The 16,685-nt window shown below is 40.3% G+C and overlaps 1 protein-coding gene across 1 annotated transcript in view; it reads left to right on the forward strand.

The window, feature by feature from the left end:
- The window catches only part of HSPA4 (heat shock protein family A (Hsp70) member 4), a 57,875-nt gene extending 41,500 nt beyond the window's left edge, over nt 1-16,375 (forward strand). Inside the window, exons 12-19 of the mRNA XM_030818846.1 lie at nt 1,448-1,629; nt 2,952-3,041; nt 6,341-6,493; nt 7,699-7,824; nt 10,093-10,200; nt 11,993-12,112; nt 14,141-14,302; nt 14,510-16,375. Coding sequence (XP_030674706.1) covers nt 1,448-1,629; nt 2,952-3,041; nt 6,341-6,493; nt 7,699-7,824; nt 10,093-10,200; nt 11,993-12,112; nt 14,141-14,302; nt 14,510-14,713 — 1,145 coding nt within the window. The 3' untranslated portion in view covers nt 14,714-16,375. The remainder of the gene's footprint in view (nt 1-1,447; nt 1,630-2,951; nt 3,042-6,340; nt 6,494-7,698; nt 7,825-10,092; nt 10,201-11,992; nt 12,113-14,140; nt 14,303-14,509) is intronic.
- Nucleotides 16,376-16,685: the final 310 nt, after the last annotated feature.

Raw genomic sequence — 16,685 nt, forward strand, 5'->3', positions numbered from 1 at the left:
AAACACAGTGGCTCACAACTGTAATCCCAACACTTTGGAAGGCTAAGGTGGGAGAATCACTTGAGCCGAGGAGTTTGAGATCAGCCTGGGCAACATGGTGGTACCCTGTCTCCATTTAAAAACAAAACAAAACAAAAAAAAACTTATCTACTTGGGGAGTTGGCATAGTAGAAAGAACAAGTACGGTATTCTGAAATTTAGGGGCTTTAGATTGCAAAAGAAAACCTCTTCCAGTCTCGTTAGCAGGTTTAGAACCAGCCAAATGGCTACTATTTAATTGGATCTCCCGTTGTATCGGCAGTTTTTCTTGGTTAGCGCACATTGTAGTTACAGCTTATGTATAAGATGGTGCTGTATACTATAAGGAGTTAACGAAATTCAGTTTGGACCCTAACATACAGTTATAAGATGTATGCAGAAAATCGCCAGGTGCGGTGGCTCACGCCTGTAATCCCAGCACTTTTGGAGGCCGAGGCGGGCAGATCACGAGGTCAGGAGATTGAGAGCATCCTGGCTAACATGGTGAAACCCCGTCTTTACTTAAAAAATACCAAAAAAAATTAGCCAGGCGTGGTGGCAGGCGCCTGTAGTCCCAGCTACTTGGGAGGCTGAGGCAGGAGACTGGCGTGAACCCGGTAGGCAGAGCTTGCAGTGAGCCGAGATCACGCCACTGCATTCCAGCCTGGGTGACAGAGCGAGACTCCGTCTTAAAAAAAAAAAAAAAGATGTGTACAGAAAATCATTACAAGATGGTGATACAGTATCAAAACATCCTAGGTTTCAGAACCGTGTTATCTGGAGTAGTTGTAGACTCTGGGAAAGTCTTATCTGGAAATAATACTAGTTGAGAAGAGATAGAAACTAGTTATACTATAAAGACCTAGAATATACGGGTAAAGAATTAGGAGTATCCTGAATGGCATTTAGAAGCTGTGGAAAGTTAAACTATTCTTTTTTCCCCATCTGTAAATCTGTAAAACCAGGAATAACATTGATGATTCATACTTTGCAGAGTTCTGGGAATGAAGAAAATGTAAATAAAAACCTTGTACAGTAACTGGATCTAGAAATGGCAATTTACTGATAAATGACAAGCAGAGTGGAATCATTTTTTTTTTCTGTTTTGTTTTTTCAGTAGAGAATGTGACAAATCTGTTTTAGGAATTAATCTGAAAGTAGCATATAAAGATAAATAGAAATAAGAAATTGGAAGAAAGGAAAGAATCGGGAGATATTTGAGTTCTTAATTGGGGCAGGATAAGAGACTGAAAGAAGAAAGAAATCTGATGATTTAGTAAGATTCTAAAAGGACCAATTTTGCTTATTTTAAGCATCATGTTACTGAGCTATCATTGAAAGTAGACATAATCTAGCAATGTAGGCATATATTCATGCTTGAATTCATCCTCTTAGGTTATGTGTTCTTTTGTCTCTCGTATGTCCCTAGCTCAGTTTTCAGTTCAGAAAGTCACTCCTCAGTCTGATGGCTCCAGTTCAAAAGTGAAAGTCAAAGTTCGAGTAAATGTCCATGGCATTTTCAGTGTGTCCAGTGCGTCTTTAGTGGAGGTTCACAAGTCTGAGGAAAATGAGGAGCCAATGGAAACAGATCAGAATGCAAAGGAGGAAGAGGTAATCTAGACATTGTATACCATTTGTGATGGCCCAGAGGTGACTTGTCTAGAAATTATAGCAAGTAGACTTGGTGGCAAGGCAGGAGCATTGTGACAGAGCTGCTGAGTGAGAGTGGGTTTGTATGTTTGCCCTTCCCCCAATATAAGTGAACCAGTAGTAGATTTTTATGCAGAATTTGTATGGAAGTGGAACACAAGTTGATTTCTCCTTTCAGATCATACACTTCTCAACTTGAGTTATTCTTGATGCTGGTTATTGAAGAGTGCTCTGAGTCTCAGTTAATTATTTTCAAAAGTAGAAAAGATTGTACACTCATTTGTTGGAATTATGCACTGGGTCTTGTCTTCACTGTGCATCAGAATCAAAGCTTTATGAAACTGCAAATTACCTATTATTCCAGCACTTTGGGAGGCTGAGGCATGAAGATTGCCTGAACCCGGAAGTTTGAGGCCAGACTGGGCAACAAAGTGAGACCCTCATCTCTACAAAAAGTAAAACAAAAAACAAAAAAAACTAGCCACGTGTGGTGGCACACACCTGTGGTCCCACCTACATGGGAGGTTGAGGCAGGAGGATTGCATGAGCCTAGGAGGTCAAGGCTGCAGTGAGTCCTGTTTGCGCCACTGCACTCCAGCCTATGTGTCAGAGTGTGACCCTGCCTCAAGGAAAACAAAACTACAAATGCTTGGGTTTCATCCCCACAGATTTTATTGGAGTTGGTCTGGGCTGAGACCCAGGTAGCAGTAGTTTTAAAAGCCTCTCAGGTCATTCTAATATGTTGCAGGCATTGAGAAGCCACTGGTTCAGGCTCTCCACAAACCTTCTTTCATAGTTATTTTTAGGCTTTATAATTTTAACGTGTTCACCTCCCTGAGCACATGCAGTGGTCATACGTTTGAGGATGAAGAGAGGCTGACTTAGGAACTATTTGAAAAAGTTGGAACTTTTGAGAGAAAATACCTTTGAGGAAGCCTGGAGAAGCTTATGCTCTCTTCAGGTTGTATTTTGTAGATTGTATTAAATGATGCCACATTGTGAACTGTGAGTACTTAATGGTGTACAAAGCAGTTCCACGGTCATTCTTGTGTATGTAAGGGTAGGGCAGGGCAAATGTTATCCTCGTTGTACAAATGTATTAACTAACATCCACAGCGGAAAACTTCTGTGTTCCAGGTAATGTGGCCTACCTGGAATTTTAGCATAGGCCTTCTGATTGCTGGTAATTCAGCAGGAATTACATAACCATGTGACTTTGTCAATGTGTAATGAAGGTTGTTTAGTCTTCCTAATTGCAGGATTTAATTTGATCTGTTTTTCAGAAGATGCAAGTGGACCAGGAGGAACCACATGTTGAAGAGCAACAGCAGCAGACACCATCAGAAAATAAGTCAGAGTCTGAAGAAATGGAGGTATGAGTTGTGTGGTGTTTTTTTTTTTTTTTTTTTTTTTTTTTGGAGACAGAGTTTCACTCTGTTGCCCAGGCTGGAGTGCAGTGACATGATCTTGGCTTGCTGCATCCTCCACCTCCTGGGTTCAAGTGATTCTCCTACCTCAGCCTGCTGAGTAGCTGGGATTACAGACACCCACCACCATGGCAGCTATTTTTTTTTTTTTATATATATTTTAGTAGAGATAGGGTTTCACTATGTTGGCTAGGCAGGTCTCGAACTTCTGACCTCAGGTGATCCACCTGCCTTGTCCTCCCAAAGTGCTGGTATTACAGGCGTGAGCCACCACGCCCAGCTGAGTTGTGTTTTAGAGTATGCACTGCAGTCTTTTTAAAGTACATGGTTTTGGTTGAGGGGCAGTGTCTTGAAAGATAGTTGTACTAGAAACTCTTAATTTATTTGAACAATTTTTTTAGCAAGATTTTGTAGTGATTTGTAATGTGCTATTTGCAAGATGGCCTTTAAACTCTCTCCTGGTTGATACATGGGAAGAAAACACTCAGGAATCCTAATTTTACTAGGCTAGTGATTTATTTATGCTAGTTTCTGAATGGCTTATACTAAGTCATTCTACCCATAATTTAATTCATTACTGATAAACCAATAATGAAACTGAAAAAATTTTCAAAATCATCGATGATCCATGCCTTTTACTTTTTAATTTTTTTATTTTTTTGAGATGGACTCTAGCTCTGTCACCCAGGCTGGAGTACAGTGGCATGATCTTGGCTCACTGCAGCCCCCGCCTTCCAGGTTCAGGCGATTCTTATGCTTCAGCCTCCTGGGTAGCTGGGACTACAGGCGTGCACCATCATGCCCATGTAATTTTTGTATTTTTAGTAGAGACAGGGTTTCTCCATGTTGGCCAGGCTGGTCTCGGACTCCTGACCTCAAGTGATCCTCCCACTTCAGCACCCTGGGATTACAGGCATGAGCCACTGTGCCCGGCCAAAATAACAACTTTTAATAAAAAGGCATGGGGCCCGGTTTGGTGGCTCATGCTTGTAATCCCAGCACTTTGAGAGGCCGAGGCGGGTGGATCACTTGGGGTCAGGAGTGAGACCAGCCTGGCCAACATGGTGAAACCCCATCTCTACTAAAAATACAAAATTTATCCGAGTGGGGTGGTACACGCCGGTAGACCCAGCCACCCAGGAGGCTGAGGCACGAGAATTGCTTGAACCTGGGAGGTGGAGGTTATGTGAGCTGAGATTGTGCCACTGCACTCCAATCTGGGCGACAGAGCAAGACTCCGTCTTAAAAAGTTATTTTAAATAATGGAATAATGGATTTAAATATACTTTGTGAATAATGTAAATAATGTATTTATTTCAAAAAGAGTAGTAACATTTTTGAATCCTTTACAACCTATTCTTTAATTTTGAGTTGTCATGTTTAAATTTTTTTATCATTGAAAATATCTTTTATTTGTAAAATTACAATGTATAATCTCACCATCTTAGGAGTTTCCAATTTTAAAAAGTTTCTAATTTTTAAAACTTTCTAATTTAAAAGTGGCATTTAAAAAAGTTGGACAGAACCTTAAAGTGGCTTAAGTCTGTTATATATTTTCATGTCAATTAACAAAATTTAATTGCTTTCCTTTAGCTGTGCAAGTAATATTAAAAAAGAAAACGGACAGGAAATGGTGCTTACAGATTCTTTAGTTGGGTCAGGCCTTTTTCAAGATGGAAGACCCTTTATGTTGTTGGGTGGGATGGGGGCAGCAGTGGCAGAGACAAGGACTTGTTCTCCTATATGTTTGTGGAAGGTGGCTGAAGAGAAGGGGGAAGTGACAGCTGCTTCCCCAATGCCCTTGAGCTGTGGGGGCTCTAGAGGTATTAGTTTTCTAGGCTTCCTTGGGATGGCTCAGAAACTAAAGTGCCTTTTGCATCATATTGCTTCTAAAGGCAAGTGAAATAGAAATGATAGATAAATTTCAGCAGCCGACTTAAGTTAGTTTGATAGGAGGTGGGAAATGACATTAAGATTTTGCTTTATCATAGAACAAATTGAATTCTAGATGAATTCTGAAGTTGAGAGTTGAAAAAGCTTGAAGTGAATATTTTTCTAATCTGTGGATGAGGAAGGGCTTTCAGAGTATGAAAGCAACATAAGTAATCTCAAAGGAAAAGATGGGTGGATTTGACAGTCAAAACTTATATATAGACAAATAATATCGTTAGAAAAAACTAGAAGAGTCGCTGTGGCTCACACCTATAATCCAGCACTTTGGGAGGCTGAGGCAACAGATCACGTAAGGTCAGGAGTTCGAGACCAGCCTAGCCAACATGGCGAAATCCCATCTGTACTAAAAATACAAAAATTAGCTGGGCATAGTGGCGGACGCCTGTAATCCCAGCTACTCAGGAGGCTGAGGCAGGAGAATCTCTTGAACCCTAGAGGCAGAGGTTGCAGTGAGCTCAGATCATGCCATTGCACTCCAGCCTGGGCTACAGAGCGAGACTCCATCTCAAAAAAACAAACAAAAAAACTAGAAGAGTCAGTTGTTTGTGGGGGAAAAAAACACTGCAATCCTAAGAGAACAGTGGATAAAATATTACTAGGCAGTTTGAGGAAATAGTTAAGTATGGCTTGTAAGTGTCTGAAAAAGGTTAAAAGAAACTCATACTGAATAACAGTGAGATGATGTTAAATGAATTCTCATTTGTGGACAGGGTGCAGTGGAATGAGTTTTTTCCTTGCGAGAATGTAAATAGTTACATTATAGAAATCAAATTACCAGTATGTTACTGATCTATAAAAATTTCATACCCTCCTCCTCACTAACTTCATTTGAATGTCTATATGTTTAAATATAGAAAAAATTTTAATAGTGATTATATATTGATATGGGATTGTAGGAGATAGGTATTTTATAAAATTTACAATCTTAACTGCTTTTAAGTGTACAGTTCAGTAGTGTTAAGTATATAGACATTGTGGTGTAACCAATCTTCAGAACTTCATCTTGAAAAACTGAAACTCCATACCCATTAAATAACTTTCCATTATTCCCCTCCCCCATCCCCTGACAGCCACTATTCTGCTTCCATTTTTATGAATTTGACTGCTCTAGATACCTCATCGTATTTACTTATTTTTTATTTTCTAGATGTTATGGTAGTCCTAAGTTACTTAGATCATCATCAAAAGAGAACGAAGTAAAAAAAGCAAAAACAGTTTTTCAAACATGACTCATTTTGAAGTTTAAGGTAGTCTGTATATGTGTTTGTTCTTAATGATTTCTATTGTTTTAGACCTCTCAAGCTGGATCCAAGGATAAAAAGATGGACCAACCACCCCAAGCCAAGAAGGCAAAAGTGAAGACCAGTACTGTGGACCTGCCAATCGAGAATCAGCTGTTATGGCAGATAGACAGAGAGATGCTCAACTTGTACATTGAAAATGAGGTTGTTATTTAAAGTCTACTGGAACAATGAGCTAACAAATTAATGTTACCATAGTATTCAGACTCTGTGTCTAGTGACTTTATGCATTTTTTATTGTTTGGACTTAGAGAAAATAATTTAGACTTTTGTGTGGTATTGTAAAGGCAAGTTGAAGCAATAGATCCCATGTTTTGTCAGTTCTTTTATGGTGGTACTAAGATGTCTGTATTGCTAGAAGCTTTGTTATGAAAACTTTGACATATAATGTCTTTGGTGTAGGGGAGGTATTGTTTATTTTTGAATACGTGGGTATATTTGTTCACTAGAGATTGGGATATTTGAGGTTGGTGGTCATGGAAGTTACTCAGTAGGAGAAATCATATGGCACTAATGGTGGCAGTATTTTGCTTATTCCTTTCCGTTGCCAGTCAGTATGTAAATATAGTAACTCTTACTGAGATGCAAGGTTTGGGATTTGTGAGCACATTTATTGAATTAATTTTTGTCTATGAGGTTTCTTACCAGGTTTCCACTGGATCTTAGAATAGTTTTGTCTTATAGAAACTTCAGCATTTGGGCCAGGCGTGGTGGGCTCACGCTTGTAATCCCAGCACTTTGGGAGGCCGAGGCGGGCGGATCACAAGGTCAGGAGATCGAGACCACGGTGAAACTCCGTCTCTACTAAAAATACAAAAAAATTAGCCGGGCGTGGTGGCGGGCGCCTGTAGTCCCAGCTACTCGGAGAGGCTGAGGCAGGAGAATGGCGTGAACCCGGGAGGCAGAGCTTGCAGTGAGCCGAGATCGCGCCACTGCACTCCAACCTGGGTGACAGAGCAAGACTCTGTCTCCAAAAAAAAAAAAAAAAAAACTTCAGTATTTATACTGTGTGAATGAATTTGATTTTTCTTATAATAATACAGCAGAGGATATCACTTAGTGACATTGAACCAATAGTTTTTAAAATTTCTCTTAAATTCTTTAATTTTGCTTTTGAGTGTCTACACCTTGATATTTCTATTGTTCTTTTTTTTAATCCCACCGACAAAACTTTTTGATATTCAAAGTCTGTCAAGGATTAGTCTTCCTACTTGCCTTTGTTATGTGACTTGCAGAACTAAAAGGATTTGGGGAAGAAGGAGTCTCTACTTTTATAATTATATTGGTATTTAAGAGGAAGTTATTTCAGTTGTCCTAATGTCTAATTTATACATAATATTTATTCTCAGGGTAAGATGATCATGCAGGATAAACTGGAGAAGGAGCGGAATGATGCTAAGAACGCAGTGGAGGAATATGTGTATGAAATGAGAGACAAGCTTAGTGGTGAATATGAGAAGTTTGTGAGTGAAGATGTAAGTCTGCCGCAATATGCCTAACTACTGTGTGTCTTCTGTGAACATCTTTAAATGGGTTAGAAGGGAAGTGTGCAGCTATATGTGTATAGTAGAATTATTAAAAATGGAGTTTTTTTGGTGGGGGGCAAAATTTTATATTTTTTAATATACTCTATTAGTACAGTGTTTTGCAAGGTTTGGTCTTTGTGCATCACGGTCACAAATCACTTTTGAGACATTTGAGTATTGTTATTTATCTTGTATTTTTCTTTTCTTCTTTTTTTTTTTTTTTTTTTTTTTGAGACAGAGTTTTGTTCTTGTTGCCCAGGCCTGGAGTGCAATGGTGTGATCTCGGCTCACCACAGCCTCCACCTCCCAGGTTCAAGCAATTCTCCTCCCCCAGCCTCCCGAATAGCTGGGATTACAGGCATGTGCCACCACGCCTGGCTAGTTTTTGTATTTTTAGTAGAGATGGGATTTCTCCATGTTGGTCAGGCTGGTCTCGATCTCCTGACCTCAGGTGATCTGCCCGCCTTGGCCTCCCAAAGTGCTGGGATTACAGGCGTGAGCCACCGCGCCCGGCCTGTATTTTTCTTTAAATTATTAAAGCTCACTTTTTCCTGTTTATTGTAACTCACAATTTTTAGTTTTTTTTTTTTTTTTTTTTTAAATTTGAATAGCTCTTGGGTACAGGTGGTTTTTGGTTACATGGATGAATTATGTAGTGGTGAATACTGAGATTTTAGTGGACCTGTCATCCACGTCCTGTACCTCGTACCCAAGATGGTAGTTTTTTTATCCCACACACCACTTCTGTCCTCCCACTTTTGAGTCTCCAAAGTCCATTATATTACTGTGTATGCTCCATAGCTTAGCTCCTACTTATAAGTGAAAACATAGCAGTATTTGGTTTTCCATTCCCAAGTTACTTCACTTAGAATAATGGCCTCCAGCTCCATCCAGTTGCTACAAAAGATATTATTTTGCTACTTTTTATGACTCAGTAGTATTCCATGGTGTGTATATACCACGTTTTCTTTATTTTATTTTTATTTTTTATTTTTTGAGATGGAGTCTTGCTCTGTTGCCCAGGCTGGAGTGCAGTGATGCAATCTTGGCTCACTGCAAGCTCTGCCTCTCAGGTTCACGCCATTCTCCTGCCTCAGCCTCCCGAGTAGCCAGGACTACAGGCACCTGCTACCACGCCTGGCTATTTTTTTTTTTTTTTTTTTTGTATTTTTTTTTAGTAGAGATGGGGTTTCACCGTGTTAGCCAGGATGGTCTCGATCTCCTGACCTCATGATCCACCTGCCTCGGCCTCCCAGAGTGCTGGGATTACAGGCGTGAGCCACCGTGCCCTGCCTACCACGTTTTCTTTATTTACTCATTGGTTGATGGGTACTTAGTTGTTTTTATTTTTTTATTTTTTTGAGATGGAGTTTCGGTCTTGTTGCCCAGGCTGGAGTACAGTGGTACGATCTTGGCTCACTGCAACCTCTGCCTCCCTGGTTCAAGCAATTCTCCTGCCTCAGCCTCCCTAGTAGCTGGGACTACAGGCATGCTCCACCATGCCTGGCTAATTTTTGTATTTTTAGTAGAGACGGGGTTTCACCATGTTGGCCAGGCTAGTCTGTCCTTACCTCAGGTGATCCACCCGTCTCAGCCTCCCAAAGTGCTGGGATTACAGGCGTGAGCCATCGTTCCCGGCAGCACTTGCTTTTACATGCAGTTTTTAATTGTGAAATTTTTTAACTTACCCAAAGCCCTCCACGTCAGGGAGAATAATATAATAAAACTCCCCATACCTATCAAGTAGACCAACATTTGCCATCCTTATTTTCTGTATCTCCCATTTCCTTACTCCCCCTGTATCTCATCTTATTTTTTTTGAAATGGAGTCTTGCTCTGTTGCCCAGGCTGGAGTGCAGTGGCCCCATCTTGGGTCACTGCAACCTCCACCTCCTGAGTTCAAGCAGTTCCCCTGCTTCAGCCTTTGTAGTAGCTGCGATTGCAGGTGTCTGCCATCACACCCGGGTAATTTTTTTTGTATTTTTAGTGGAGACGGAGTTTCACCATGTTGGCCAGGCTGTTCTTGAACTCCTGACCTCAGGTGATCCACCTGCCTCAGCCTCCCAAAGTGCCGGGATTACAAGTGTGAGCCGCCGTGCCTGGCTGCCTTCTGTATTTTAAAGCAAATCCCAGATACATCATTATATTCTATGCCTCTGACTGTATTGGGGATGTAATTTTTGATTGACCTAATTATAATATTTTCTTTGTCATTAGGATCGTAACAGTTTTACCTTGAAACTAGAAGATACTGAAAATTGGTTGTATGAGGATGGAGAAGACCAGCCAAAGCAAGTTTATGTTGATAAGTTGGCTGAATTAAAAGTAAGTGACTCTTGAGAGCAGAGGTATCCAGAACCCTTGTTGAAGCTTCCTCTGAGGAGCTCAAATTTGGGAGGAATTCTCAAAGACAGACTGAAAATGATGTTTGATGAACTAAACCCTTTATGACTTAGGCTCGTTATCATTCTCACTTTTAGAACCTTATAACAACAAAATGATTTTTCTGAAAATTGAGTTGAGGTTTGTAATGCTTCACTGAATTGGATGTTTAGTGCATTCTTGGTGTCAAGAGATAAATTACTAGCAAGACTTAGTACCTGCCCTAAAGGCACAAGGAATGCAGTTGGGGCAGGGCTGTTTCTGTTTATGTAGTTTGGATTCGCGATAAAAGCAAAGCATCTGTTTTTTTAAAAATAATTAATGAATTAATTAATTTATTTATTTATAAAGACACAATTTTGCTCTGTTGCCCAGGCTGGAATGCAGTGGCGCAGTCTCGGCTCACTGCAATCTCTGCCTCCTGGGTTCAGGGGATTCTCATGCTTCAGCCTCCAGAGTAGCTGGGATTACAGGTGCGTGCCACCATGCCCAGCTAATTTTTGTATTTTTAGTAGAGACAGGGTTTCACCATGTTGGCCAGGCTGGTCTCGAACTCCTGACTTCCAAGTGATCTGCATGCCTTGGCCTCCCAAAGTGCTGGAATTATAGGTGTGAGCCACCATGCCTAGCCAAAGCATCTGGTTTTGTATTTAAAGCATCTGATCTTTTAACATTGGGATTAAAAATGGAAAGAATTACATAAAATTGAGGCCTTTTGTTCAGAAAAGGTTGCAGATGCACAAGAATGAACTTTTTACATTTCTCTTTAAATTTAGCTTTGGATTACTTGGTTTCTTGTGGAACTGGGCCATTTTGAGTCTGTCAGTCGGGCTGGAGTTCAGTGGTGTTATCACGGCTCACTGCAGCCTTGACCTCCCATGCTCAAGCGGTCCTTCTGCCTCAGTCTCCCAAGTAGCTAGGACTACAGCTGTGTGCCATCACACATGGCTGTTTTAATTTTTTTTGTAGGGAAAGGGTCTCCCTGTGTTGCCCAGACTGGCATGGACTCAAGCACTTCTCCTGCCTTGGTCTCCCAAAGTGTTGGGATTGCAGGCATGAGCCACCGAACCTGACCAAGCATTTCTTAATATCACTGTTGTATTAAGTTTTCAAGTTCCAGTTATTTCATAAATGATTTTTTTGTTTGAATCAGTATCCATATAGGGCTCATAGATTTTATTGATGTCGCTTATAACTGTGTCTGTAGTTCTTCTTCCGTTATTTCCTGTGTCGCCCCAACCTTTCCTTATTTAGTTTATGAGGAAATGGGATCATTGGTCCTGTAGGATTTTCCTCTAGTTGGATTTTGCTGATTTTCACCTCCATGGTGGTATTTAACATTATTTGTTAAATTGATGGTTACATTTAGAGGCTCCATCGGATTCAGGTGTTTAAGATTTTAAATTAAAACATTTTTTATTTTTGGCAAGTATACTTTATATTTAGTAGTGTGTATCTCTATTAGGAGGCAGCTAATTTTTGGTGGTCTCCCTGCTGTGTTTTGAGAACTAGGGCTCAGGTGACAAATTGAAGCGATTCCACATGGAACAGTGTTGAGGTATAGTCTCATTTGCCTCCTGAAGTAGCTTCATACTTCCAAAGGCCTGGAGAAATATATTTAACTTCTTACATATGGCACATGGAGATTAAATGTACTTTATCACCAGTCTTAATGGAATCAGTACTCTGGATCGTTGAACTGCCATATGAAGACTTTGTGTATTCTTCTGTTAAGAATCTAGGTCAACCTATTAAGATACGTTTTCAGGAATCTGAAGAACGACCAAAATTATTTGAAGAACTAGGGAAACAGATCCAACAGTATATGAAAATAATCAGCTCTTTCAAAAACAAGGTAACTTTTTTCTTTTTCTTACTCTTATTTTAGTAAAGTTAACTTTTTTTTTTTTTTTTTTTCTTGAGACAGAGTCTTGCTCTGTTGCCCAGGCTGGAGTACAGTGGCAAAATCTTGGCTCACTGCAGTCTCCACCTCCTGGGTTTAAGCAATTCTCCTGCCTCAGCTTCCCGAGTAGCTGGGATTACAGGCGTGTACCACCACACCCAGCTTATTTTTGTATTTTTAGTAGAGATGGGGTTTTGTCATGTTGGCCAGGCTGGTCTCGAACTCCTGACCTCAAGTGATGTACCTGCCTTGGCCTCCCAAAGTGCTGGCTGGTATTTACAGGCGTGAGCCATTGCTCCTGGCCGTAAAGTTCACTTCTGAGGCATTTACATAGCATTTTTTTCTCTTGTTCTCATTAACTTGTTTAATAGCACTTTTTATTTTGGATATTAATGTAATGTGTAATGTTTTATAGCGTCTTAATAAGAACCATAGGTAATGTTTTATAGCATCTTAATAAGAACCATAGGATTTGCTATATCTTTTTAATAGATGGAATCTGGAATTGAACAGTGTTCAGTTTCCTTTTCGTTAGTGTTTGACTTAACATGTTCTATCCTGGTCTTTCTCAGAACACCTGAGGCCAGTAATTATCCACACAGTACCTTTATAAGGTAGAGGGTGGTATCAACATTTACAGATAAATTCCAACTTACTTAAGCCTCACTTTCCTTAAGCAACATTCAGGGTCACTAAATTGGGAGAACTGTCATTTAGCCAGAAGTCTGACTCCAGAGTTCAGACTTTGGAGTATAAAGTTCCTCCATTATACCCCAGGTTTTTGACATATTGTTAGTGTAAGAAACTTTGAATGATAAATTGAGCTTTTGTGGGGTTTTGTTTGTTTGTTTTTGTTTTTTGACAAGTTCTCAGTTTGTCACCCAGGCTGGGGTGCAGTGGTGAAATCTTGGCTCACTGCAGCCTCAATCTCTCTGACTCAAGCAGTTCTCCTGCCTCAGCTACTTTCTAAGTAGCTGGGACTTACAGGCACGCACCATCACACCCAACTAGGGTTGTCTTTTTTTTTTTTTTTGAGATGGCATTTCACCATGTTACCCAGGCTGGTCTTGAACTCCTGCGCTCAAATGATCCACCCACCTCGACCTTCCAAAGTGCTAGGATTACAGGCGTTAGCCATCAGGCCCCGCCTTTTTTTTTTTTTTTCCTTCTTTTTTGTGAGACAGGGTCTCAGTCTGTTGCCCATGCTCTAGTGCAGTGGTGTGATCGTAGTTCACTGCATCCTCAACCTCCTGGGCTCAAGTGACCGTCCTGCCTCAGCCTCCTGAGTAGCTGGGACTATAGGCACATGGCCCTCATGCCTGGCTAGTTTTTGTATTTTTTGTAGAGATGGGCTTATCGTGTTGTCCAGGTCTTGAAGTCATGGGCTTAAGTGATCCTCCTGCCTCAGCCTCCCAAAGTGCTAAGATTACAAGTGTGAGCCACCACACCTAGCCTGAAAGGCCTCCTGCTCCTTCTTTTTTTTTTTTTTTTTTTTTTTTTTTTTTTGAGATGTAGTCTTGCTCTGTTGCCCAGGCTGGAGTGGTGTGATCTCGGCTCACTGCAAGCTCCGCCTCCTGGGTTCACATGAAAGGCCTTCTTTTAAAAATAGTATACATTATAGTTTTGGTTCTGAACTAGCATGCTGAAACTTCAGCTCTCATGTCTAATGTAATTTTTTTGCATTGTGAAATGATCTTCCTAAGATTTTGTATAAATCAGGTGCTGCTGTTTATCTTGTTGAAGCCTTTTAATTGATACCTTATGAATTTTCTTGGCCTTTAAAATTTAAATCTATCCTGAATGTATTAAAAAATTGTGGTTAGGTTTTTTTTTGAATAATTCTGTTCAGATTGTGCGGCTAAATATGCTTTATTTTTTGAAAGATTATAAGTTTTTGAAAAATGGCAGAAACTAGACAGTATTTGTGGGGAGGGAGGGTGTCACCCTTTTAGCACTTGTCTGACTGTCTCCTGGTTGCAGGAGGACCAGTATGATCATTTGGATGCTGCTGACATGACAAAGGTAGAAAAAAGCACAAATGAGGCAATGGAGTGGATGAATAACAAGCTAAATCTGCAGAACAAGCAGAGTTTGACCATGGATCCAGTTGTCAAGTCAAAAGAGATTGAAGCTAAAATTAAGGTAATTTAAGACTTTTTAAAACAGTCTTTTCTTGACAGCCTTATTATTAATAGTCCTCAAGTGACATTTAGGAGGGAACTTTATTATAGTGTTTTAGCTTCTAGGTTGAGGATTGGGTGGTGGGAGAGGGTGGATTTGGGTTTAGCATGGCTTGTAAAATGTGTTAATTTTATAAGAAACCACAGTTTTCTCTCTTACTCATTCCAGGAGCTGACAAGTATTTGTAGCCCTATAATTTCAAAGCCCAAACCCAAAGTGGAACCTCCAAAAGAGGAACAAAAAAATGCAGAGCAGAATGGACCAGTGGATGGACAAGGAGACAACCCAGGCCCCCAGGCTGCTGAGCAGGGTACAGACACAGCTGTGCCTTCGGATTCAGACAAGAAGCTTCCTGAAATGGACATTGATTGATTCCAACACTTGTTTCTATTAAAACAGACTATTATAAAGCTTTAAGTTGTCAACTTTGTTCTAAATATCAACTAGAGCAAGTGAATACTGAAGATTTCTTAGTCAGTTTTTAGGGGATTTTCGGGGAGGGGAAATAGGTAATGTATGGAGCATTTTGACTTCTAAATAGTTAGATACAGAAATTAAGTGCATTGTATCTTTTTCATAATGGTACTATTTAGAAGCCCAGTTAGTCTTACTGAGCTTATGCTTCACTCCTTTATGTTTAACCATGTGTCTACAAGAATAAGTTTGTTTTGGAAAGTTGAGCTATAGCTACAGCTCTAGCTATCCAGCAGACTTTTCATTATGACTTACATGGCAGGAGCTCTAATTATGCTTTAAAAATCTGTTGTGGAGATTGCTCTAAAGGCTCCCTGCCTGGTGTGGGGATGGGGTCCCCCTCTTTGTGAGGGCCGGAACATGGCACGGCATGGATTAACACGGCAGAGGAACAAAGGTGTGCTCTGAGCTTCTTCATATTTCACCTTCACCCTCACCTGTGTTCTCTTCCCTCTCTCCCTATAAAAGGGCTCCCATTATAAATGCCATGTACTTCTCTTGGGAAAACAGACCCCCTTGCCTAGAGTAAGTTGTTAACTGAGGGCTTTAAACCTGGAGGCTCTTGCTGAAAGTATGTTCATGAATACCCCAAGCATCAAGGTCTAAATAATTTTCAGAAGATTAGAATTGGGTAGATATACTGTTGGATATAGCCATGGTAAATTTAGTAAATTTAACTGAGGAATTAAATCCTTGTTAATTTTGGTGTAAAGATTTGTATCCTGGCCTGTTTATTCAGGTGGGAGGTGTTCTGTATAATTTTGAGGTATAGCTTGAACTCCTAGAACCAGAGTTAAAAGTTCTTTTTAGCTCATTCACAATCAATCACTTGTGTGTTAAGTGTTAATATCTGTCATGAACCTGCCAATTTGTACATGTTAAGCAGCTGACAGATGATACAAAAAAACTAAGATACACTGGATTGTACTGGATGAGCCTGAAATTAGTGTTAAAGAAGTGTGGTGCCTGATGTTATAACAACACCTCATTCTTAACTGTGTGGCCAGTGTCAGGTATACCAAAGCATTCCTCTGACTGCTTTTTGGGGCAGTGTTGACAGGAGTGAGGCATTTTGGAAACTCCAAGGGAAGCCTGTGTTTGAGGCCAGAGTTGGTACCTGCTTTAAGAAACTGTTACAAGGCTTGTTGGTAATGTTTTGGATGTTTGTAAAAATTGATATTCTGTATAACAGAGTGCCTCTCTGTTACTTTTGGCCTATGTTGTTAGAAATAAGATGCTATCTTGCATAGTTAGAATTAAGCGTTTGTCCATCTCTAGATACATTGAAAAGTTTTAGAGTGTTACAGGCTCTAAAGTGCTATGGAGAACAATTGCTTAGGAGGAGGAAGGGGAAAGTATACTTATGTTGGTGTGTAAGCACGCATGGAGGCCTCGAGGCACCACAACAAGGCCATGTTCTTAGCACGTCCTCTGTTCTCTGTCATGCTTCAAGAGTTCCAGCTGGCCTGCTGTGAAGCCAGTAGCTATTTTAAAAGTGCTGGCTGCAGGATTAAGCCAACCCTTTACAACTGGCCCAGTCCTTAATGGCCATTTCTTCTTTAAAAAAAAAAAAAAAAAAAAAAAGGTGTTTTTTTTGTTTGTTTTTTTTTTGGGGGTGTGTGTGTGTGTGTGGGGAAGGGTGTGGGTGCTGGGATGGGGGTGAATTTGAAGTTGAAACAAGATGTTGTGGTCTGTTTGCTCTCTGCTTAGACAGGCTTTAAGACCAATTGGATTTTCATGGAGGCCAGGACAGAGTGGTAATGGATGGCTTGTGTACAGACAAGCATTTATCCGGGTTGCATTATCCAAACTGATTTGTTAAAGCTCCAGGTCACGTTCTTAAACACTAAGAAAATCATTCAGTAAACAT

Source organism: Nomascus leucogenys, chromosome 2 (genome assembly GCF_006542625.1).
Source record: "Nomascus leucogenys isolate Asia chromosome 2, Asia_NLE_v1, whole genome shotgun sequence".
In the NCBI taxonomy this organism is placed as follows: Eukaryota; Metazoa; Chordata; class Mammalia; order Primates; family Hylobatidae; genus Nomascus; species Nomascus leucogenys.